This window comes from Leuresthes tenuis, unplaced genomic scaffold, assembly GCF_036924035.1.
Source record: "Leuresthes tenuis unplaced genomic scaffold, fLeuTen1.0.hap1 SCAF_16, whole genome shotgun sequence".
Lineage (NCBI taxonomy): Eukaryota > Metazoa > Chordata > Actinopteri > Atheriniformes > Atherinopsidae > Leuresthes > Leuresthes tenuis.
Window position 1 is genome coordinate 18259590 of NW_027325370.1, and position 26753 is coordinate 18286342.

The window sequence follows — 26753 nt, forward strand, 5'->3', positions numbered from 1 at the left end:
TATTATTTGTTCTTATTTCCTCTTCTGATAAAAAAAATACTTTCCAGTTAAGCAGTATTTGGTGTTAGATGCAGTTTGGATGAGTGGATGACGGGAAGAATGGATGAGTAGGAGGACAGATGTGAGAGACACATTTGCATGGGCACAGGGCTCAAACAGGTATTCAAATGAAAGTTCGACAGCTATCCTGCTCAGTGCGTCGCACTGGCGCTGAAGCAGGGTGCGGAGGGAGATATGCGTGGGCGGTTCAGCCCCCTAGGCCACAACAACAGATCGGCATTAACACATGACAGTGAGCTCTCAGCTGTAATCCTTAATCAAGAGTCAGGATTAGAAACAAAGTTGTCTCTGAAACACTGGCTGCAGTGATGGAGACAGACGGGTGGAAGAGGACACGAGGATAAGAATGATAACATGAGAAAAATTGAGAAGTAGGATTTAAAAACCGGTGAAGGATGATACAAGATAAGAAATAATAATTAAAAAGCCCCAAGAAAGAGGACGAAAGGGCAGAATGTGTGTTGTTCTGATGTTGTGTTGAGGTGGGTGCAACACAACACAATTAGACTTTTTCATACAGACCTCACTATGTAGCTTTTATATATTCAAACTTCAGGGAGAAGCTAGTTCCTCACTGACCAGAGTTAGTTTAATTATTAAAAAAAATAACTGAGCGGTCTGTGATGCTTCCTGAACAAGTGAATAACAAAGACTGGAATGGCCTCATGTCTGAGATCTTTTTTCCAGATGGAGCCGAGTTCACTGCTCTCCTGACAAAGTGTCACGAAGTGCTCAGGCATGAGAGAACTGTTCCTGCATTCTGTTGCTATTTTACATAATTGTTGTTCATTTCCTAGTTCTTTGATCTAGTTAGATTCCAACCTTGTGTGGATTGTTTTAGAAGGGTTTTGAAACCATGGAAAAGTTTGTGTGGTTCTAAGCTGCTGTATTTTCCATCAAAATTGCTCTGCGGGTTATGCTATTTTCGCACACGGCAGTCACAAAAAGAAGAAGTCATGCAACAACTGAGCTCCCAAAGTTGAGTGCTTTTTTTTGTGAATTAAGAATTCTTTTGATAGTCCATCAAATAGTTATTGCAACATTTCAATCTGGAGCACTGACACAATGCTATTGCTGAGTTGTAGCATGAGACTTCACACTACCAATGACCAATGATCTATGAGTCTGGGCAGCCACACTTACTCTGTCCACTCCATTATCCATTCATCCATTTTCTATACCTGCCTAATCAAAGTCAGGGTAACAGAGGGTGGATCCTATCCCAAATATGGGATAGAGGGTGAGAGGCTGGGTACACCCCAGATAGTCCATTACAGCTACACCATTATCCAAGGCCAAAAATGGGCCAACAGAAGCCTAATCACCACACATAACCAATAGTCTACAAACTCCTATTTTGTAAAACAATCAGCCATTTTCAAATGTAGCACATATTGTTTTCCAAAGTGTAAAAGCAAATAACAGCAGAAACTATAAAGAGAAGCTTTGAAAACAACACCACTGTGGCTGGAATATATAGACAGATATCCAGTGTTGTGCATGAACACATTGAAATGAGCTGCATTCATAGTCTCTGACAATTTCTAGCCAACAAACGTTTTTAACTCAGGAAGCTGAAGATGGTGAAGCTCTCTCGTTTCATAAAAAGACGTTCTTGTCTACTGTAATGTTATGTTCATGCATTTGGCAGATGCTTTTATCCAAAGTGACTTACAAGTAGGGTAAGGGGGTCTTGTCTAAGGACCCCTACTGGAGGTAATACCTGTCATGCAGGGGATTTGAACCCAGGTCTCCCACACGAAAGGTGCACTCATACCACTACACTATCCCAGCCCATGAACTGTGCCATAATACACTCTGCAGAAGCTGAAGCCTTTACAACAATTTCTGCATCAGTCACAGGCATATATACAACAACAGAACTGCGTCAGCACCATGTGTAGAACAGTACAGCGACACCCCCTCTGCAGACTGCAAGATAGAAACTGAAGTACCATGACAAAAGCAGAGTTTAGAAGATGTTAGGCCTGCCAGCTGCACCTGAAGGATGTAAGAGATGACGTTGCACAGCAACAAAGTTAGAGGAGAGCATATTTAAGTTTAACTTGAAATTTGGCCTTGGCACAAACAGCTGCGCCACAAACTGTCCTTGTTTTGCTGGCGACAACGGATTAAAGAGATCCTCTGTGGTGTTTATCATTTCTCTGAATGTTGGGCTTGTGCACAAAAGGAGTTCCACTTAAAATAATTCCTTAATAAACCTAAAATAGAATCCAGAATCAAGCTATTTCTAATAGCTGCTGTTGCACAAGACTGTGTGTCCATAGTACTGATGTCTCTGATGGATTGTATCACATGCTGACCTCTTCCTGCACCACAGCTATCAGACTGCGTAGAGACAAGCTCACTGAGCTGTCAGTTTGAGCGGAAGTGTCTCATCTCATGGTAAATAGAAACAAAGTTGAACAAAAACTATTTGGGCACATATGTTTGAAATGAGGCAGGGCAAAGGGGTAGGCTAATGCTAATGCTAATGCTGAAATGGTTAAAGTAAATGCCGTTACTGCAAGACACTATGGCTCCAGCTTTTGTGATATTCCTTAACAAAGAGTTGGTCTAATAAAAAAAAAATCCTGTGTAATGTTTGTAATGTGTATAACTTTATGGCAGATAACTGTTTTTAAAGTATCTTTACTCTTCATCCATGTATGAAAAAAGTCTCGGTTTGCATTTAAATGAGGATTATGATAAATGAGAAAAAAGGAAGTAAAAAGTAATTTCACACTGAAATAGTTTAAGTTTCCATTGGTCACTTCCCTTTGGGGAAACGCCACCATAAAGTGAATTTCTTCAGTGCAACACAGACAAATCTATGCGACTTTAAGCTAAGTTCCTGCATTCTTACCTCATGGATGCATGACACTTTCAATTGTTGAGCTTTGGTTGATCAGTTCACTACTATTCTTTCAGTGTCCTAAACAATATGTCACACTTGACGTTGCCTCTACTTACCAGAACGCTCATCGTTTTTCACTGAGGATTGTGTAAAAGAGGCTTGTGGTAAATCTTTCATGTCACAAAACATAAAAAAACTGAGTCATACACGGAGGCAACCCTTAAGAATGGAATTTTATTTCAGGATCAGAAACAGTGTATTCACACAACAGTTTCTAAAAGTTTATAACTGATGATAACTAAACGTTGGTCAAGACCAACAGCACAGCAATTTATTTTGAGAGATTAGTATATTCTGAAAGTGGAGGCACAGTAATACACTTACAGTAGCACAGTCAATCACATTTGATTAATGGAGAGATGGAAATGGCAGGGAAGGGCTATTTTGTCCACTGATCACTGAAAAAACACTATCGAATGGACTTTAATGACATCGGAGGAACATAATAGAAACAGTATAAATCAATAGAACATTAGGACTGCACATAGAGCCTGGGGGTTAACACAGAAAAACAAGAAGTATGTACTTTTGACAAAAGACATCACAGATAAATAACGATCTTATATTTCTAACAGATACCAAATGATTCTGTCTTTTGACTAAATGAATGTATGCAAAGACAAAATGTACTATTTTTTATTATATTTTTTTTAACAGACTCTGTTAATGTTTTTTTTTTTTTTACACCTTCAGCTGTCACAGCTGTGAGTGGAAACTTGATGCTTGCAAAATATGTACATTCTGAAAATGAAAAAGAGGAAGAGGAACATGTTTTTCTGTCCCCCTCCTGTATTTCTTAGTTAAAGATCAGGGGGAAGGGAGTATCAGTTGCAAAAAATAGCTGAGCAATGACAGTCATGCCAGGAAAGTGAGATTAATGTTTAAGGCATCAGCAGGTGACACCCCAGCTCTTATTGGGTTGCTTGGTTTGGCTGTAAAAAATGGTGCTGTAAAACCAGAAGTCAAAAGATACTTTGGCATTTATAGGTTTCACAAAGCAGCAATAGCTACTTACAGAAGAGGTAGGAAACAGTTCATGGTTTAAGGTGTTGGCACTTCTGAACAGTTTGAACCATCAAATGCAGAGAAGGAGATGGACAAGGCTAAAACTATTGTTTAAATGTGATTTCTTAGTAACTTGTCTCAGAAAACTCATCATCTTCAGCTGATTGTATGCAATGGTGCTATACGAGCGGGGCTTTTTGAAAATGTGCTGGTATGTGTTGCAAAATGTGTGACTTTCTAAGCCTGACTGTGTCTAATTGGTCTGCCCTTCAACAGAGGGGTGGTTGGAAAAATTGCTTGTGTTACAGCAAAGTCTCACAAGCGGGGCAGTTGGTACATTTACACTCATGTCCAAAATGTAGTGGACTAATTCAGGCAAACCACACGTAGGCTGTTGTTTTGTATATGCAAACATTTACATGACATTACCATAATGTTGATCCATGAACATTGAAACATGTAAGCCCTAACTACTTATATACAGTTTGAACCTTAATTATATGTTTTATATATCTAACCCTAACCATTCACGAGTGAGAATGGAAATGTCTGTTTTTTCCCCACAAAACATTGCAGCTGAATGTTATCATGCAGCGATAGGTGGGAGTTGACTATTATCATGTAGTGAGAATGTGGGTCGACGTTAAACATATGTCATCATGTAATCTCCGTAAAGGCAAAGGAATATGAGTGCAGTCAAGTCTTTTTGTGAAGGCCCAGCGCTCTGCTCTGTGGATCTGCATAGCTATTACACGTTCTCTCTCAAGAGAAGGCTGATTTGTATTTACATTCACGTCAACATTCACACTTAAGTCTTAAACGAGTGCATATGAAATCTCATGTTGAAGCGCCACCTAGGCGACCAACAAAAGGAAGTGCTGTAATGTAACAATAGAGCTGTGAAAGAACGTATTCTAGCCAAAACTATGATTATTTTCCAAAGCTTAACCAAGTTCGTTTGATTTCTAATCCTAACCACGTAGCCGTAGTGCCTAAACTTAACCAGGAATCCGGGCAGCCTAATCCTACCAGTGTAACTGTGTTGTGCAAACAGCGGGTGGCTCAGAAAGAAAAGCACTTGTTAAGAAAAACAAGGAACTGAAAAACTGTTGTTGTACCACGATTGAAAGTGCTGGACATACTGATGCTCTATTCTTCCTGTGTAAGAGGCTTTTGTGCCTTGTTCAGGTCAATATTTCATAATAAACTGCAACTGCAAATGTAACAACCTTGACAGACGTTGCAAGATGTTGAACATCCACGTCATGCCATAGAGAGATGCCGTAAGCTCTGTCCTTGATTTAGAAAGGAACAGGAATCAGGGAAATGCAACCATAGATAGAATTTATCATTTTTAGCTTTTATTGTAAAACGTTTGGCACTGTGGACCAACGTAGTTATTACATATTCCGTAATGAGATCGGGTTGCATGGACGGAGAAATTTAATTTCTACATATTTTTTCGCTAAGCTGCAAAATAATAATTAAGAAGTAAACTATTGCTGCTTTTGGTGACACACAGGAGTAACAAAACATTTTTTTTTAAACTTTCTTTAGACTTTAAGTCTGTTTCCCCATTCTTTAACTTACTCCTGTTCCCACTCTTAAGAGAAAGCCTGAGTCTGTTACAGAAAAACTGTGACATTTAAAAATGCCCTTTGTGTACAAAAGGTCCTGTGTGTATTGCACAGGAACACCTAGTGGCGTCATATGCAGATTACAACCAAATGAGCAAACCTCACCTCATCCTCTCCTTCTGTGCATGTAGGAAAAATGATGGTGGCAGGGGGAAATATGAGAGGAAAGTCCAAAAGTCAATTGTTTAATGAATCCTTTCTGAGTTAGAAAGGCCACTGGCATCTTTATATTAAAACTCAATTATTCTAACAGCCTGCAATGAAAACACAGCTGCTCTCATTTTCACTAAAAACATAGTTCCAACACTTGAAAGTTGCTGGTCTCCGATTTGCAGAAAGCCTCAGCTCTGCGGAGATCTTGTTATTCATTTCCACTGCTCTGATCACAGTGAATAACTGCAAATGGCCCCTACTGTCACTCTACGTCTGCTGAATGTATACAAGGCAATATTCAATAATGTCTATAAAAGTTCATCAACCTGTTTCTGCTGCCCCTACATAGTCAAAAATCTGTAAAAGAAAGTTAAGGCTTATATAAAAAAAAAGAGGAATTCTCTAAAATCCTGGGATTCTAGATTTCTTTACATAGATTAATTAATTAATTGAACCTTTAGTCTTTCCGATGAAGCAGTTTGGTGGCTAACTATTGTGTAAATCATATATACATTATATGTTGTATATATTATATTATTAACTTACGTTATTGTTAGATTTATAATAACTTCACCATGGAGATTTTTTTAGCAGAGGATTACTTAACTTCTTATATATATTTCTTTTAGCAACATCATACTCATTGTACCCATTTCACGACTCTAAACTTTACTGTTTCGGTGAAACATTTCTACCAGGTTAATTTTCAGCCACAGCCTATGGCTGTTTTCACCAAAACTATCTTAACACTCTGAGCACTACCAACCCAAAGGAAGAGTTAGCACCGAGCAGACAAATACAGTGGCGCCTTTGGCAGTAAAAGAGATATTTGCCTCAGGTTCTGTTGGAGAGTGAAGCAGAGCGAAAAAGAGTGAATGTTGGACTAGCATTCATTAGGCGAACGGAAAGGAGACACAAATGAATGCTGCGTTTGCTGCATGTCTGCTGGGTGTGTATTGTATGCTGAGTTTTGTATTTACAGCTTGCTTCGTGCCCTCATGGTAGAAAAAAAAAGAATTAAAAAAAGTTACAACAGATCTCTGTGAAATTATAACCTGATAACAGTGTGATAACATCCTCTTTAGCTAGGACTCCTCTCATCGGTTCTCATTGTGATTTTGATCCTCCTCTCATGATGAATATCTGTGAGAGATGAAAAAAGAAAAGAGTTTTTAAAGAGTTTCTATAAAACTACTTTTCCTATGGTGGTTATTGAATGAAGGGAAATAGATAGAAGGACAATAGTGATTTTACCTTTCCAAAGATATCCTATTTTTCAGCTAATCATGCTACTTTTATTTACCAAGTTGAAATGGTGGAAAAATATAGAATTGCAAGATGCAACTATGACTTGAAAACTACTGAAACACCAATAAGATATTAAGGCCAAGAGGTTGTTAGCCTAGCTTACATGCACAGCTGAGTTGAGTTACAGTTCGTGTTTGACCTGGCTATTTAACTGGACCACTGTGTTCGTCTCAGCACACAAACACTGGAGCCGAGTCGAGTTATTGACTCATGTATGACTGAAATGGTGATGAAAGATGCCCCGGACATCTACATGACTTTTATGACGTCCACTACCAATTCCCATTACGACATTCTGAGCAGGACATTCGCTGGATGTTTTTTGACATCCTCAACAAGTCTCGGTGTGAAGTTGTGAATGAGACGTAGGTCGAACCTTAAAGGAACGTCCGCTTTTCTTGGTCCTTGGTCAGGTATGAGTTTTCAGCAGTCTGGCGAGAAGTTCATATTTTAATTTCTAATTTTGACAGTCCCGCAAATAATGTCCCTGTAACCAAATGTAACCCTACAGAATGACATATGGTGGACGTTCTGCCCCCTCACAGCTTGTTAGTATTGTGTTTACCTATTTTGTAACGGACCAAAACAGAAGAAAAAGCTGCCTTGTGCTGCTTTACAGCTCTGTCTGTTGCATAAGTACTGACAACTTTACTGTTTTTACATAGCCCTAATGCCTTTGCAAATTATGAAGGGTGTAGTGCAGGCCTTTTTTTGGTATGGGTTGTGACTTCCTGGAGAACAGACACACATACACATACAGCCCCCAAAACTTTGTAGATGTTATCTGGAAAGCTTTGAAACAGCTACATACCATATATAATATGTTAATTATGTCAAATGACACAGGAACTGGGTTTAAAGGTGCTGTTAAATGGATCTTGTTACTTTTTTGTCTTTATTGTAAGCTATGTCAACACTCCTGGCTGTAGTTTTATTTCTGAGATTTCGATGAGTTCAAGGAGACAAGGGTGACACATTATCTTTGAATGTTATATATTATGTTCACACAATCAGAAAATTGATAGACAGAGAAAAAATGAAGGAAGAACAAAACATGCGCACAGTCTAAAAATAAACTGCTGCTTACGGTTTTTGTCTGAGTCACTGTCGGTTTCCACAGATGCCCTCTTCCTCTTGCAGCCCTGATTGCTGTCTTGTCCTGACCCACTCTCATCCTCATCCTGCTCGTTCGAACTGCTCCCTACCTCATTCACTGGCGATGATGACTGTGGTGATGGAGAAGAAGCACAAAGGCTCACAAACTAAAGACACGTTTGCATCAAGTGGAATTAAACAGCCAGCTCATGTTTTATTATGAAACTGGTATTACTGAATGAGCTAATGTGTAAAGACAGCCCCTGCTGTTAGCTTTGTTGGTCTGAAATACCTTGCCATTTGATGATGTTGTCTCTTGCCTTTGTAGAGCAGAGCTCAGGGTCTCCAGCATCACCACTGCAAGACAAACACATCATGAACATATAGTACAATATAAATGTGACACATAATTTACAGAAATTTAAAGAACTTTTTTTTTTTTCTACGGTGTGTGACACAGCTACAGTTTACACCAAAGTGAGGTGTCTCCATCAGCATGTAACAGAGGAGCTGCTTGTTAGGCACAACCTAAAATAAACACAGGACCTGAGAGATGCATCTGGACCTTCAGCTGATCCATCTACTGTTGGCCCAAGCCTCATCAGAAATGGTCTCCATGGAAGGGTGGCTGTCAAGAAGCCATTCTTAAGGAAGGGAAACAGGGAGAAAAGGCTGAGCTATGCCAAATGACACAAGAAGTGGACTGAAAATCAGTGGCAACAGGTCTTATGGAGGGATGAATCCTCCCCAGAGCCCGGACCTCAAGATTATTGAAGCAGTGTGGGATCATCCTGACAGAGAACGGAACAAAAGGCAGCCAACATCCAAAGAAGAGCTTTGGGATGTCCTTCAAGAAGCCTGGAAAATTATTCACCTCATCAAGCTCATCAGCCTGGCAGCATTTCTACCCAGGTCTCACCTCCACTCAGCGACAGATCGTTGTAACTCATTCAGTGGTACCGTTGGTAAAACCATACTTGCACTCGCCAGCTCGGAGGAGCTCAATCTGGAAATACCTACCAGAGATCTCAGACCCTGGACCTTGAACTCTGCTTAGCTCAGGGATGTCCAAAGTTGGTCCTCGAGGGCCGCTATCCTGCAGGTTTTAGATGTTTCCCTGCTTCAACACACCTGATTCAGATGAAATGGATCTCTTCAAAAGATTTTAAGTTCTGCACAAGCCTGCTAATGATGCATTGATCTGAATCAGGTGTGTTGAAGCAGGGAAACATCTAAAACCTGCAGGACGGCGGCCCTCGAGGACCGGATGTGGACATCCCTGGCTTACCTGGAAAACCTACCTGTCTGTCCGCTCGTCAACCTCGTGTCAGAGCACTACTTACTGGACTGTCATTCCAACCAGGAACTCAATAACATTCACTGGTTTTAATCACAGAACTTATATCTTTGTCAATAAACCTGTTTGGTTTTTATCTCCCACCTACAATCTGCTTCTTGGGTCCAAAGCACTCCATTGTGACAGCTCACACATATTTCAGTTAATCAGTGCACCGATTTCCCACTTTCCTGGTAATATATAAAGAAATGAAGGGTAGCTGAAGACTTCTGTACGATACTGTGTGAATTATACAGGGTTTTAGGGAGCTGGAGCATATCCCAGCTGATACTGAGAGGGCAGGGTATACCCTATTATGGAATCTCTGGCAGAACAAAATAATTGTTTGTCTTTGGGTCAAATGCATCATAGTGCAGTGCTGGGTGAGAGGGGCGAAGATCGACTTTAATGAATATCAAAGCCATGAATTCAGCCATCCTGCTGGGAACCAAAGACAAAATATACGCCAGCTGTTACCATAAGTCTAATATAACTGAATTATGTGTGTTTGTATGTAAGAAGAACTCAGGAGGAAAGGATTGTTTTTCAAATACGTTTCCAACTATGCCAGCATGCATTTTAAGAGTCTGGTAGTTTGTGATAGATATGTCGATATGTTTTGAAGTCCTACTCAAAGCCAATTTAAAATAACTATACTTATATTTGGATCAGGAGAAGAAACTGGAGAAAACAAATGCAAGCACAGAAAAAAACCAGGTGACCAAGAGGGTCAACTCAGAAACTTTTTGTACTACAATGACAGCGTTAACTGCTACACGACTGTGAAGCTTAGTACAGCCTTTTATGTATTTTCTTCATTTACAGAGGACTGCAATAGTTTCTGATGCAGGAGAGCAGAGCAGAGCATACTTTGTTGGAGGGGGCATTTTAAAGAGACAGGAGCTAAAACCAAATGTTTCAAACGGGTTGTATGCTGCAGTAATGCAAAGTATGGCTAAAACAATGAGTTTATTAACTTTAAAGCATTGAGGCCTATTCTTATAAGTTTAAACGTGGTATCTTTGATTGAATTTCATGAAAATCTGCTCCACCGTCATGCATGTCATCTGGTTTGTCAAGATAAACTGTTGGAAGTCACAAGCTTAATTTGAGCCATCATCTATGCACTTTTTTTGCCATATTTTCAGGTTTTTGAGTATAAAAAAAAGTGGATGGGAATGCACCCAAAGACATAAAAGTTCTTTACCTGGACGTAATGAAAGAGTGAGGACAGGAACCTTTATTCCGTTGCTTTGGTCCATTTTTCCAGTCGACTCCTCTTTCTGCACTTGCTCTTTGACAACCTGTAGTGACATAATCATGCCATGAGTTCTGTTTCTCCCCTACAAATCTTAATTTTTTTCACTAAAAAGACTGAAATTACCTCATGGTTATGATCACTGGCTGGCTCTTGGTCTTGCTGTTTGAATGGTGTTGAGCTGGAGGACGATACGTGGACAAGTGGAGGTGATGATACTGGGAGCTGAGTGTTCACATCACTGCCTGGGCTTCTTTGTAATTTCACATCACTCTGTGAGGCTATGGGCGTATCATCTTTTGGTGTGTGGCTGGATTTGGACTTCCCTCTATCTGATAGGTCCAAAGGCCCATCACAGGTGTTTTTAAGTCCTTCTCCAGAGACCTTCTCAGACTTGCAAGATGGGCTTTCATTTTTCTCTACGGGCTTAGTTGGACCCTCTGTCAGAGTCTTCAACTTGAAGATCACAGTTGGCTCTTTAGTTGGGTACTGAGGGGGGCTCCGCTTTTGCCACGAAGAACCAAAACTAGGCCCTCTGGCATGTAGGATAGGAGGTATAATGTTAGGAAAGCGCGGCAGTTGTAGCCTAGATGGGCTTTGCGCAATGGAGTTGATTCCCGCAGCAGCCACAGCAGTCCAGTCAGAGGTTTCAGATAAGGGCCAGTGGAGAGGGAAAGAACCGCCCTTGACTGGTTTAGGATGGCAGGGTATAGGAGCATGGAGCACAGGCCTGTTTGGTTTCACCTCTCCACTCTGTGAGGAAGATGGGTTCCTCCGAAGAGGAGGGATGGAGGAAAGCCGGTCAAGTACTTCAACAGTTCTAAGATATGAAGAGCAGAGGGAAGTCCGTGCAGGTCAGTAAGTGTCAAGTGTTGTGTTATACATTGCATAGTAATAAAAACATACTGAAAAACTATGAGGCAAACCCGAATCCAGAAGACAACTTAATATAAACTGTTTTAATGAAAAGTGGAGATTATTAAGAGAAAGTGCAGACAATTGCAGACTCGTTGTTTTTAGTAGCTAGATTATTTGCTGCTACATTTGCATCTTAGGAACATTTGCTTTAGTGCATGAATTTAATTTATCACTATTTTCTGGATAGCAAATATGCAATGAATACGTTTGTGAAATTTAAACCTTAAGACACTTAAAATGATAAGAGTGATGTTTTCAAGTGCTACTGTCCACCACAGCTTTGTATTCAAGTCCTCCAACAGGTATAATGATTGGGGCTGTTGGTTCACACCCCTTAAAATGACCCATGTTTGCATACTGCAAAGTACCGCCCCCACACGTAACAGGAGGAAAATATGACTAGTTTTAGATCCGAGCAGACATCGTTCATGAGTATTTCCCTGAATAAGTACTGAATAAGGAGATAGAAGGGAGTTAGGTGACACAGTAGTATGCAGCACTTTTAGTAATTCACGTGTGCAGAATACAAGTTCAAGACCAACATATGTCAGCACTTTTTTTTTCAAATCTGAAACTTACTGTAGATTCAGTTAATAATCCAGCAACATTTTCTGAAAACACTTGTCACTTCATAGTTTGGTGAAGGCAACAACATTAATTGGTTAAGGTTAGAAAAAGATGACGTTTAGGGTTAAAATACATTATTCCTACAGTGGGACTATCATCCTTATGAATGCCATTTTGCTGGTTGCCTTGGTTACATGTAAACACAAGATGCTACTTCAAAGCTTTATCACTTTCTTGATGGGTTTAGCCAATAACAAAACTTAGTTAGGCTTAGAAATCAAAACTACTAGGTAAGGGTTAGGTTACAATCTAGGACTTGTGTACATTTTTTTTTTTTACAGTTTCACCTTTACAGTTGTAATGCATTTGCTCTCAGAACCACTAGAAGTTGCATATTCTCCATATTGTAGGCCATTTCAGAATGTCCCATGGGCATATTCTCAGTTGGAGGACAGTGTTGCTTGTGAGGCTGACAAATAGGTTTCAGGGGAACATCACATAACCTCATGTGTTATACATAACTGGATTTACACTCTCACTCAGATTTTAGATTTATGGGCATAGAGTAAAACAAATGACCTTTTTCTGAAGGGCTTTTTCCAAACAATTTTCCTTGACCTCAGTGGGAAATCATGGCGTGAAGGAAAGATGTGAATTTGGTGAAATGGTGAATTTTGGTGTTTTCAGTTCCAGAATGGCACTGCCCTCAAAACCTACAGCAGCAGCCTGGACACACTTTGTCTTTCTTTGCATCTTCTTGAGGTTTTTTCTCGTGAAAACACAGATTTTCCAAACATTTTTCTGTGCTGGTTTGGATGCTGTGGTACTACAAGGACTTCTGCTGGTAACTGGCAATTTTTTGCATCTGTTACAATGCATAACCATGGCAACAGGAAATATCTTAACCTACTGGAGCAGCTAACAGAGCTTTCCAAAGGCCAAGTAGTGCCTGGAATATGACCCCAAATAAAGATGAGTTCAAGAGGAGATGTCTAGGATGCAGAGCAAGAACAAAATGGAGAAAAAAAGGTGAAATAGGGTTAAAGTATTTCTTTCCTTGATCATCATGGGAAGTGTGAGATCACTGGCAGATAATATGGACAAGCTTAGAGTCCTGATGAGGACAAAGCAGGAATATCAGGAACGAAATATACATTTTTTCATTGAGATCTGGCTGCAGAAACAACTCTAAAAAGAACTGTTGCTCACGCTATGCAAGACATACATACAAGACCATCCCTTATACACCACACCCTTTTCTGTAGCATTTAGGAAAATCAGCCAACACTTATCATAAGATGAACTTACTCCAAATACCTCAAGGTCATTTGTACTCAGTTAGAAACACCTCTGCTGTGAATTAATAAGATTATATGATCCCAACCGTGAAAAGATTGAACATAACTGATTACAGTTTACCTATTGAGACTTTAACCCTTTCATTTTAGATACATACCTGAAGTAATTTTGTAATCTTGTGTGTTAAAAATGACAACATCAAAATGTACTACTTATTTTGTGGTGTGTAAGAGGTGAAGCTGAGTGCTCGCTTCCAAAAGGACTAAAAAAGACTTTACTCACCTTCTCTCTCCACCACGTTTAACACTTTGTTCGACCCTCCAGGGTGGGGATGGCAGAGTTGGCAGAGGCTTGAATACCTCCTGTGTAAGAGGAGAAGTTTGGGAGGCACAATAAATAACCACAACATGTACTTGTAGCTATCATAATACAATTATTCAAAAAAATTGGACTGGAAAAAGAAAAATTACTTTCACTCTGAGAATTTGCTTGGGACAATGTTAATCTATATGTGCTAAATCTAAAGTTAGTTAGTTAGACTTAATGTAAAGAAGGAGGGTGTTTAGAAGCCATATTTAATAATTATGGGATAAATCTTCCTCCAGTCAACCACAAGATTGAAAACTACTAAAAGATCTGCTGCACCCAGGCACGTCACACCTGTTATGATCTCATACTCAGTATTAAGCAGGTGGTCACAAAGTTTTGGCTGATTGATGTATGCTTTAAATTCGGTCTTACAATCTTGCAATATTGGGCTACAGGTAATAGAGGGTTTAAAATTTGTTTAAGTATATTCCATGTATGTTCCAAACATGTTCCGTGACACTGAATTCGACTGGCATCATGATCTCTCTGGAATACAAATGGATATTGTTTCCTATACTTGTCCCCTTTCGTCACAAAATTTGGACGATAACTTGTTCCTGATGAATGTGGATAATTTACAAAGCCTGTTGCAGGCATTAGGCATTACAGAGTCTGAGCAACAGAGGGAACAACAGTATTATAGGAAGATTTAGTTTTTGACGTACAGATGCATCAGAGAAAATATCCCACACTGCATCTAAATGTGACAGCATATAAGAGTGAGATAATTTAGGCACTTACAAAACTACTCTGGCTCGTTCCTCTCGGCTGTCTGTGTTCAGTTTCTGTTCAATAAAAGACACAAAACTTGAGCAGCTCAGTCAACAGACAATCACACACGGTTTCGCTATGAACTCTCCCTCATTCTCACCTTCACTTCTTTGGTCTGCCTCTGTTTTTACTGCAGCATCCCCATCTGCTGGCTGCCTGCTGCTCCTGTGCTGGGCCACAGGTCCAGAGGAGTGTGAAAGTTCAGGGGAGCTGTTTCGTTTGACGTCTGCGGTGGTGTTGCTGTTGGAGGTGTGGTTGCTGTGACCTCTGCTACACACACAAACACACAGAGACACAGTGCTACACTTTTTTTTTTAGGGCAAAATGTGTTGATAATAGAATTTAAGGTTTGAATTTTTTGTTATGCAAAAGTCTTCTGTAGTTAAATCAAAACCTCACTCATTTGTAAGTACACTGGCTTTTGTTGTGCATATTCCTGAGCCTGGAATAAGATAATGAAAGTGCATACCCACCATCAGTTATGCATGTTTAGATTGATTCATCTGCATTTAATTTCAGTTGCTACACTCACTCTGAATTGGTTTAATTTCATCATTCAAAAGTTTCATAACCATTTTTTGACAATATCTTTGTATTCTTAACACTACTATAAATGAGGTCTCTGTACCTTAATGTATTTCCAGTTTAAACAAAGGTTGAAAAAACTTCTCTAATCAGAGAGACGTTATAGCCTCCTTTAAGGAGCAGAGTCAAACTAAAACTTTATCATCAAACATCATATACACTCACTCAAGTGCTGCTCTGAAGTTCTTGATCTCATCTTTAAGTTTGATGTTCTCTTTTTTAAGGTTGGTCATCTCTCCAGCTGTGAACAGGACAGAGCACATGAAATGCGTTCTTTAAATAGAAATGTAGAAAATGAATTAAGAAAGTAAAATTTCTCCAGCACGATGAGGAGGACTATGACGAAGACTGCGTGGATGTATCGTTGATTATTAAGATCAAGGTAAACAGAATACCCAGTAGGGAGATATGTTGGAGGCTCTGTATCCGTGAGGCTTCAAATTCCTGCTGTCTTCTTTTGGCTACGTCCTGAGTGACTGTGCATCTGTCACACAGACCCGCCCTTAGCCTGCAATGGCAGCAGAAAGTCGCAACATCACAAACACACCAAGTAAGTTTAGTCATTTGAAAAGGCTATACTAACTGTTACAGACCTTCTGACTCCCCTTTCTGGGAGTGGGAGAAATTACTCAAACACTTTTCACTGCAAATGTTGTTCCCTTCTTTGACTGCGTAAGACTTTGCTAGGAACTCTTCCATTTCCACCACAGGAACCAGGCATTAAACAGAGTTCCAGGGGAGAAATGTAACCCCCAAAACTGCTCCTAGAAGTGAGGTAGTTAATTTGCAATTACCCGGAGCCACCTTGGTGAAGGCTATAGTGCTGGACATTTCTGACTGGCCAAGTATTTCCACTGTATTATTTATGCATCTCTGTCTCAGTTATTTCAGGTTTAATTTCTAAAATAGCTTGTGAAATCTGTTAACTTTAAGTTGTACCCCAGGAGAAGTTATTTCTGGAGGCACGACTATCAAAATTAGTCATTCACAGCTACAGCGGTCGAGTGAGGCACAGATGATAACGTAAACAACCCTGAGAAATGCGTAACATTAACAGACACCTGAGTTTGACTGCTTTATAGGCCGCTTTGTGATCAGCATGGTACACTTCAGCAGATTTTCCCAATCTATCCTGTACCTTACACTTCCATGGAAATGCAAAAGGACCTGGGCTGAAATAATCTTTGAGCTTCTTAAAAACAGCCTTGTGCTCTTTAAGTTCAGAGTGCTGTTGGTCAAAATGCGCCCTTTATCTATTATGCTCACATGCTCAAAGGGCCTTGCTGTGCAAAATATCGGTGACTCTTTGACATTTGCTCATCTGTTAACCGTATTTTTTTCTTTGTGGTATTATTTTTTAACTATCATTTTGATGCCACAGTGACCCAAAACTAATTTTCTGGTGAGTTACTCGGTAATGAAGAGCAGATTGTATGGTCAGTACCTATTTTCCAGAGTCTTGATGTTCTCCGTGAGTAATCTCTGCTGCTCTTTCATCTGCTGGTTTCTGGTGAACAGCTCCTCCATTCGCTTTGTATCACTGTTGACATGAAATCATTTGACACAGATTGGTTTCCATACAACAAAAGACTACAGATATATTCTATTTCCTTTTAGTTTCTTGGCTGCTGCTGCAATCCAATATCAGCTTACTCTCTTCTGTTCAACAGAGGGTCATTTTACATAACAAATATATTTCTATAAGTATGTTTAAAAACAAAGTCCTTTGAGTTTCATAGAATAAAAACCTCATGCAGAATGAATCCTGTCAGGGTTACAGTACATCACTATTATCAGATCATTATAATCTATTCATCAGCATGTAAGCTATACTACCTTATGTTTAAAAAAAAAATCAAATACAGACACTCTGAGTCCCAGAACACAAACAATAACTGAGTATTAGGATTATGTGTTCATTAAAAAGGTTGATGTTTGCAAAAAATTAGCATGTTAGGGATTTAGTATAAAACATGCATTTATTTCTTTCTATGTATGAAGCTGGCAGTTTGTATGTTTCTTGCACTTAAGGCTAGTTTCATTACAAAGGCAAAGGAACCATTTTCATATTCACATTTTGCAAATCAGCTATACCCTTGCAATGACCTTGCTTAAGCCTTCAGCTTTAAGTTGCACCACATTGCTTTTGTGTCTCCGTCGTTGCACCTGGCAGCAACCAAAATGTGCATCTTGGTTGATATAAAAATGGACTTTTTGACTGTTTGATGTTCAGTTCAGTTCACATTGAGAGCAAACCTGTTATTGTTCAGACTCAATATGGATAATAATCAGTGACCGTCCTGCTGAAGCTGAACACTTTGGAATGACACTGATGGAAAAATCAGTAGGTGTGATTTGAGTAGGTTTGACACAATGTCACCTAGTTGACCCACTTGTGCATATGAATGGAAAACATTTAACTGCCTCCCACCCTGTGGGGTATGTTTTTAAAAAGTCCACCTGGACTTTGGGTTCAATGGATGCTTGAGTGAGACAAGACACTATAGTCATGTAATCAGAATTTGGATTTAAACATCTTCACTTCAGCTTTATAAAATCAGATGTACCAGAAATGAGGCACAACAATGCTAATTCTATAACATTAGTCACAGTAGAGTCAGGTGGCCTCTTCTCCAAGTCTCCCATATAAAAACACTACAGTTTGAGATTCATAAACAGATGGAGTCTGTTTCAGGTGAAGGAATCTCCAAGGTGGAAAGGATCCTAATGCTGATTTGCAAAAACTACTTAGCTATTTTGGGAAATACCGTGGTTAACTAATGAGGAGATGATTCCGCTTGGCTCGAGGGCTTTTTTTAGAATTAGAATGTTAAATCAAGAGTGTGTTTAAATAATATCTGGGTTTAGATTCTAAAATTTTCCCATCTCCTTTACTCACTTCCAAGGAGAAATGAGGCAAAGATCTGGTGACTCAGTAACAGACTTGTTACAACCTGAGCTTCCTTCCATACTGTGCATGACATGAACGAACAGAGAGCCAGGTGCAGGACCAGCATGCCCTCCCACCTGGCTGCCTGGTCCACAAAAACTTGATGCCGTTCTAGCTGAAGTTGGTAACTGATAATCTCAATCACCTTGTCAACGCTGTCTAATTACGTTGGTGCAAAGAGTTGAAATGAAAATGAAAAATATGAATAATCCACTCACCAGCCCTTCTTGTTGGACAGCTCTTTGACTTTTACCTGCCACCCTGGAGGTAAAGCCCACAACACATCTGATTAGGAGGACTTCATGTGAAATAATCAATCAAACATTCATCATTTCAACCCACCCTCCACCTCTCGCTCATGGACGTCCTGCAGCTTATGGAGAAGGTCATCGAAGCTCTCCATTGCCACGTCAGTCACCTTTGAGCTCTTACTGTATGACAGAAAAAGGAAAAGTTTTCAATGTAATTTAATAATTGATAGAATTAAATTAAACAGAGTTTTCCTTTTAGATTAATTAGATGCCATCTGACTTGACAACACATGTTTTACAAAGCGATAAAACTTATGTAAACTCCTTCAGAGCTGTTAAGAGCACAGGCGTTATAGCCTGAGGATTGTGCTGTGCACCTGAGAGCATAAAGCACGGCAAGCTTTGCTTTGACTCAGTTGGAAGCAATTTTTGTTGTTATATCAAGGAAGATTGAAACCAGTCAGACCGGCCCTGCCAGGTTTGGGACTTTAGTCTGCAGTTTATGTTTCAAGTACATGAAAATCAGCTTTGTCAGTTTGAGCCTCTGTGTATTTGTTCGTAGATACGATGTGTCATGTTTTAAACTTTGGTTTACAAAAAAAGGTACAAATTGTTCATATAATTTTATCACTCTATTCAGCGTACACCTCCAACACTAAATACAACATGATAGGAGAGGATGTAATACAGATTTTAGCTGAAAACGCCTCGTTCTTGAACTAACAATCTCGACTCAACTGTATTTCTTAAAAGTTTTCATCATTACAAATGGCCTTGAAACGGCTTGGATTATGACAACTTTTTTCTTTTTCAGTTAATGACTGTCGAAGAATATGATGATCTGACCCCGTCCATATATTTGCCTGCCAACAGATGACACTTCCTTTTCTGGTTATTTACTCTATCTATGTCATTCTCTGTTTCGCACTTGTTTGGACAAGCCAGTTTCACAGCAAATAGTCATGCAAATTTGATGTTATGAGAGTCAAGCCTGAGTCCTGTCCTGACCACTTCGAGTAACTTCATTTTAAAGTATAATGTTTGTTTTTAGTCGTTATTTCAGCTTTGTTGCTGTTTTAAATTCTACAAACTATCTGGACAAATGCATTGCATTACGATATAGTTTTCTTGGATTAGAGGCAGGCTGCAGGGTGGGGTGTCAATTAGCACTGTTGCCTCACAGCGGAAGGGTTTATGGTTATGCTTCGGCTTCCTCCCACCGTCCAAAATTAAGAATCGCCAACAGGTTATTTACTTCTGGCGCCGTGGTGACCAAGAGAAGCAGCTCTTCACTCAGTCCTGTCTATTCTGCTTTAATTTGCACAGGCTTCTTATTTAACTAGTTCACCATTTCACAGTACATGCAAAACCCCCACCCAGCAAGTTGCCAGTACTGGTTCTTCCAATATTTTACATACAACATACGGGCTTGCCTGACCTCACCTTTCTGAGACTGTTGGTACTTTGTGGATTCATAGTAGAAATCCTCTGCCACAGTACTGATGGCTGAGGTTGCACAAGATAACACACAGAAATGTACATCATTATAAAAATCAGTGTTCCAAGTTAAGGTCTTTCCAGACGTGAAACATCTTAACAGCATCAAGAACACTAAAAACTGGTTGCTGTAAATATAATACGAAAGATCACCTCAGGTTTGAAGAAGATGACTCAAAAACACAAAAACTTTCTAGAAAATCTTCTAGAAAATCTTCCAGATGAATGTCTTGACATTTTAATACATAACGCTTGATTATACACACATTAGCTGATTATTTGAAGGTATTTTCCTAATTTCCTAATTTCAAGTAAGGTATCAGTGCCTTGCTGTCCTGCACTTGTAAAATACCTTCTCTGTACTGTTTGCATCTGTTTGTTAAGCACTCAAAGACAAATCACTAACATCCTTTTTACCCACCTCAAACAAAGTGATTTAAAACCAATTTCTAAGATAAAGGCAAAATGTTGAGGCAAGAATATAAATGAGCTTTACAATTACTTCAATTTTTGCATTCAAATCTATCCGAATTCATACTATATATCACACAAAGACGCATTTTAGCGTTCAAGAACAATTGTGTTGCCTTCCTCTCCAGCATGTAGTGTCTTACAGGAAGAGTTTGTGTTGTGAGAATTCAAGCTACTAAAAGAAGCTGCATGTTTAAAATTTGTGAAGCGTCGTAGTCGTTTGCAAAGACTTCCAAGAGGTGTGATGGGTCATGGGAAAGTTTCAAAGAAGGCCATGATGATGACAGATGATGGCATCCCAACAACAATGAAAATGGATTCCACAGTTAGTCTCCAGAAATTGGATGCACCAGCTTAAGTTTTTAATGTTTAATAACCAACCAGAGTTGATAATCTGCACATTTAGAGAAAAGATGTGATTTTATAAGAAAACGGTTAAATGGTTTGGTTTAAAACTGAACAAAATAGTCTAATTTTGTCACTTTTAGGCTTGAATCAGTGTTATTTCTAAAGTGAATAATTTTCATGTACCATACAGTATAAAATAAATCAGGATTAATGGAGTAGGTTCTAAAGCACTGGCAGCATACAAAGTACCTTGCTTTCCAAGATGTTTTTTTGCTTTTTTTTTGCAGATTGATTTAGCTTAATAATCGGTAACCCTTAATCCTTAACACTGAACTCAACATCAAGAACTTTACAAGCCTTCGTACCAAAATATAATGATTTAGATTATAGGAACCTCTATTAGGAGGCAGGTCCCAGCTATGTGATAGTGAATATATTTATGGCCCCTAAACATGAGGAGTACAAGTTGACACATGCACACAAACACTGACACAATCACTTGCATCACTAATACATGCACCAAGTACTATTATTTAGCATTACAATCAGTGTGGATACAGCTCTCTTGACATGTCAGGATATGTTAGGAAAGAAGCTGTTCAGATCACCTCAGCAGAGCAAGAAAAGACCTGTCTGCGTTAAGTTGCTGGCTCTGCTATCTCCAGATCATTACTCACACACACCCACAGACACGTAAAATTATTACTTGCATAGTTATCTTGTATTTCCCATACACTCGTACTTAAACTCTACCACTAACAACATCACATTTCCTCCTCTCTTGTCAGAGACATTACCACGTTGTGCGCAAAACATGCAGTCCTGGATGTCACACACCTATAGAGGGATACAGAGAACACTGGAGACACGTTTCTCTTCTGCAGCTTTCATGTAAAGCCTTTGTCAAACACCCTCTATCTGCTCGGGAGGTTTGTGGTTTGACCGAAACCAGACCTGAGTTGTGTGAGAGGACAATTTGCTGCTCAGACGTCAGTCGCAATCACAACATTGACCGATGCTGTCTTAAATAATGTAAAGGTGCACTTTTGCTTTTGAGACTCACATGTCCTTCCAATAGTGGGACTGGATCTGAGTCAAATATCTTTGCTTATACTGTGATAACTACAGGAAGACATGTGGTGAGATAACGAGGCTGTAGTTCTGATTATTGACATGTTCTAATATAAAACCTTCCCTTTGTCACACTTGAACTCCTTCTTACACAAACACAAGCCTACGAACTCACGTGTTATGTCTAGTGTTCTACAAAATCTACTCTGAATTAAAGGCCTGTGTAACTTTTTGTTGTCTTAGAATTTTTTACAGTATACATACAGTAAATGAGGAGATTTTATGACAGCATTCTGTGATAACTGAACCTAAAACTCCCCTGAATCCTCACAAATAAGCATGACCAAAGTGATAAGGCCATAAACGTTTCTCACATGCAACCTCTGTCCTTGCAGCATATACCTGCAGCTACTTTACACATCTGTAAGCCAACTTATTATGGTCCTCAGGCAGATATCAGACGTCAGTCAACTCACCACATACAGCCAGGAACGCCGTCTCAGCCGTTCTCGGGACGGTTTCTTGGCTCTTGCTGCAGAACTCGCAGATGTGAGAGAAAGTGTGATAAAGAGGAAAAAGCAAAGAGAATAAGGTAAAGGAGAACGCCCCATACACCCCCCCCCCTCCACCTCACTCTTTTTCTCTCTCTCATCTCTCCACCCAAGAAAACCGGTTGGAGCAGTCGTCCCCTTGAGGAACACAAACAGTGAGGCCTGGGCAAGTTCTCCCTTGATATTCCTGTTCTGCTGAAATCTGACATAACTGGCTAAACCGGTCCCATAAAGCCCTGTGGTGATCCAGGGACAAAACTAACTGGGCTGCAGAAATGCTATATGCAGACGCCTGTGATTCTATATGTTCATGACAAGCTCGACTGATTACATTCTTTACTCTGACTAAATATTAACAAATATAATTACCCACAGGGTAGTAAAAGAAAGTGGAAGACTCAGTGAGGCCAAAGCTTAATTTACCTTCTTTACAACTGTATGGATGTGTGATGACACACTCGATGGACAGTAACTTGTAACGTTCATCATCCAAACACTCAATAAAGAAGGAATAAACTGATATGTGTCTGTAGATGTGAACACATCCAGCAGCTGTGTGTGTGTGTGTGTGTGAATTGAGCTACAGGGTCTGGTGAACCCCATGGGTCTGATACTGTAGTGTACAGTAGTGATGGACTGTGTCTTATCACAGAAACAAGACCCGATGCGTGTCTTGTTTTATTTTAAAAAATGCCTCTTCCTCATTCCTGAAACAGATTCCTCACGACCGGCCTGACTGGGTTAAGCTGCGCACCTTTATTGTCATCGTCTGTCTCCTCCTACAATCAGCCACTCCCTGTTGCTTAATGGACCGTACGTATCTATAGTTAAGGATGCCTTGAAGTAGGCTTACATGTTTCTACTGTCTGCGTTTGCTGATGTGCACAACAGAAAAGCCTATCATAGCTTTTAAAACTTTCAACATACATGCAGTAGACGTCTTATTTCACAAGAAAGCCCCAAAAACCAGGATGAATTTCATGTTTGGTTGATTTGAACTGATACTGAGCGCAGACCAGTGCCTCTCAGAAATATTTTGACGGTATGTAAGGAATGACCCAAAAGATGCTGACGCTATTCGATAGCTACATATTCAGCGTAATTCCATTCATACATTTTATAGGAACATACTTTGTTATGGAGCTTCACGTTCATATCTCTAATATATTTAGAAGGGTCTCACAAGCAGAAAACCTGTTTGACCTTTACCTACCCAGCAACAAATGTCTCTTGCACTGAACAAAAAAAAACAATAAGCGTACAGAAGAATGTTCGTTGAGGAAATTCAAGGAAATTCCAGATGGTCATGTCAGAGCCACGAAGGCTGGATGTGCGCCACATGAGCTACTCTCCGCCTTGTCTGCGAAAAATAATCAAGAACTCAATACAATCATGAGGAAAATAAAGTACACCCTCTGTCAGTTCTGATGTAACAGGATGTTAGAGAAAAAAAGACCATCTGGTCCTCACCAGATCTTATATCAGGTAAATGTAACCTCAAGTGAAAAACATGGTGTACTACAATGTGTCATTATCAATTTAACAAAAACTCAGAATTCAGTGTGTGAAAAACAAAGTTCACTGAAGAATTCAACCTTTAGCAGCAGTAAGTGGAAGTATTGATTTTCTGTGTGACGTTATCAGTCTCTCACATTAATTGTGGAGGAAGTTTGTCCCACTCTTCTTTCCAACGTTGCTTCAGCTCATTGAGGTTTGCAGCAGTGGTTTATGCACAGCTCTCTTAAGGTCCCACCACAGCATTTCAGTCAGGTTGGGGTCTGGACTTTGACTGGACCACTGCAATTATTGAAATTATTATTTTCTCTTTCAGACATTCTGTTGTAGATTTGCTGCTGTGTTTGGGATCATTGTCCTGTTGATGAGCCAGTTTCAGCTGAGCTTTAGCTGTCAGACATGGCCTCATATTTGACTCTAGAATACTTTGGTATGCAGAGGAGTTCATGGTGGACTCAATGACTGCAAGGTGTCCAGGTCCTGAGGCTGCAGAACAAGCCCAAATCATCAGCCCTCCTCCACCATGCTTGACAGTTGGTATGAGGTGTTTGTGCTGATATGCTGCGTTTGGTTTTCTCCAAACGTGCTGCTGTGCATTATGACCAAACATCTCCACTTTGGTCTGATCTGTCCAATAGACATTTTTCCAGAAGTTTGGTTTGTTCAGATGCAGCTTTGCAAACCTAAGCTGTGCTGCCAGAAGAGGCTTTCTCCTGCAACCCTTCTAAACATGCCATATTTGTTCAGTCTGTTTCTAATTGTACTGTCATGAATTTTAACTTTTAACATGCTAACTGAGGCCTGTGGAGTCTGAGATGTAGCTCTTAAATGTTTTTCACCTGTGAATAGTCTTTATCTCTGTAGAATGATGGACTCCAAATAGTTTGGAAATGGCCTTATAACCCTTCCCAGACTGATGGGCAGCAACAAATGCTTCTCTAAGATCATTGCTGATGTCTTTCCTCCTTGGCGTTGTGTTAACACACACCTGAATGCTCCAGACCAGCAAACTGACAAAACTTCTGCTTTTATAGAGCTCCTCACACTTATTGATGATCCATTAATCAATGCATTGATCAGCAGCACCTGATTGCTACTTAACTTTTTACTTACCATGGACTTAATTTTCCATCACATAATCTACATTTTGGTTTCGTTTTGGTTGGATAAAGGATGATATGGTGTGATGTCTCATATGTTGTCGTTAACCTCATGTTGTATTTACCTCATTTTAATACATAGTGAGGATGAGAGGATTTTCTAAAATTATGTCCTGAAATTTAACAAATTGAATACAACAGGTTGTTGGCTACCTTAACGTCCTCACATATACTCTTTAATGACAACACTTACATCCCGTGGACCTTGGAAAACCCTTGCACAAACAGTAAGTCTGAGCTGCTTAAAGATACATTAATGAAGGCAGGAGATGGAAATGTGACTACTTGATATTGGAGTAAATCTTGCTTTTCAGGATAATCCCACAAATGATTTTGATAGAACACTGTCCACACTTTCCTTTATGCTTTTTACCTTGAGCGCAATAAAACCTTTACAGATAAGAATCCAGTAAGATCAAATATCACATTTCTTATTTAACATGACTGAACATGTAGAGAAAACTGATTCCATCTACTGCTGGCATGTTTTAAACAACCACAGTGCATTTGTTTGGCTAATGTTAATTGTCATAGCATTGGACCTAAGTCGAAATGATGGCATGCCTTTGCTTCAAGAGACAGAACTACAATATTAGCTGTGCCATGTCTGAAAAAAGCCAAAGAGACACTAAATTACAAAAAAGCTGAACACAGCAAAAATTATGCAAGAGAGGAAACTTATTGGTAAGCACTGACAAATAAATGCTCTTAAAAATAAAGAGGTATACAGAAACATTTACACAATAAAACAGGAATTGACCGCAAAATGACCACAGAGACACAAAGTGATTACTGAAACTAATTTACCAGAAAGAAGATGGTGTCAAGTGTGAAGGTAGTCCAAGAATAAGCAATAAACTGAAAGTTAAGGTGAAAAGATGAAAATGGATAGAAACTCAGCCTGTTCATTTCTTTTAAACTCTAAATTAAAATGTGTTGGTATCAAATAAACGATTAAAAGAGATCAGACTGCCATACAAGTAGATCATTTTACACCCTTCAATTCTAGTAGTGTAAACTGGTAGAATATTCTAACTTTAAAAAAAAATCCTTACAGCTCTATTATGAATCCACTTGTCAGTAATGCTAATAAAGTTAACTTGAATTTAATGCTGCACAATTATTTTGTAATGCTTATGTTCAACCACATGAGGGTACTGTTGCACCTCGAAGAAGAGGAGGCCTTAACGTGAGGCAGAAACTATCATGGCCTCTCACTTTATCACAAGATAAAACTTAACCATCCTACGCTGAAATATGGTCATAATGAAAGACTGAAGGAAAGACACGTGCAGAAGGATTAAGTAGTTTGGGTGATTTGGGCTGCTGAGCGGGTGGCCACGAGGGGAGTTTGTGCAGGGTGATCAGGGGTTAAAGGTTAAGCTTGCATTTTATTGCTGTCAGCTTTTCTTCTACTGCAAGGACTCCGTACTCCATTCATTCTCAAAAAATCAACTTGAACATACTCAAACATGAAAAACTTAAAAGAATATATGAATTTCGACTCTTTATGAACCTCTAGTTGATGATTGTGCACACTTTAGCTTCCAGTTTAAAGGAGGGGGTGATATTTATTTTTCTTCCACTTTATGTTTGTGTAGTCTGAACCGATATGAGAGAAGTTAAGTCCAGAGTAGCTGGTCTTCTGTTCAACATGAGTA

The 26753-nt window shown here is 39.5% G+C and overlaps 1 protein-coding gene across 1 annotated transcript; it reads right to left on the reverse strand.

Moving 5' to 3' along the window:
• Positions 1-6798: 6798 nt before the first annotated feature.
• On the reverse strand, positions 6799-22418 carry rbbp8l (retinoblastoma binding protein 8-like). Its single transcript, XM_072367197.1, has 14 exons — positions 22343-22418; positions 18571-18659; positions 18447-18489; positions 16723-16818; positions 15674-15786; positions 15444-15519; positions 14794-14963; positions 14664-14707; positions 13836-13915; positions 10896-11622; positions 10719-10815; positions 8468-8532; positions 8168-8306; positions 6799-6915 (listed from the first exon to the last, which is right to left on the reverse strand). The coding sequence occupies exons 1-14, from the start codon at positions 22345-22347 to the stop codon at positions 6854-6856; spliced, it is 1806 nt and encodes a 601-aa protein (XP_072223298.1). The 5' UTR covers positions 22348-22418; the 3' UTR covers positions 6799-6853.
• Positions 22419-26753: the final 4335 nt, after the last annotated feature.

Bases quoted from the DNA above. Each gene is read 5' to 3' on its own strand.
- rbbp8l (XM_072367197.1), bottom strand. The intron at 15,787-16,722 runs GTACTGACCATA...CTGCCATTGCAG, and splicing joins ATCAAGACTCTGGAAAATAG to GCTAAGGGCGGGTCTGTGTG. The intron at 6,916-8,167 runs GTAAGCAGCAGT...CATCTCTCACAG, and splicing joins CAGTGACTCAGACAAAAACC to ATATTCATCATGAGAGGAGG.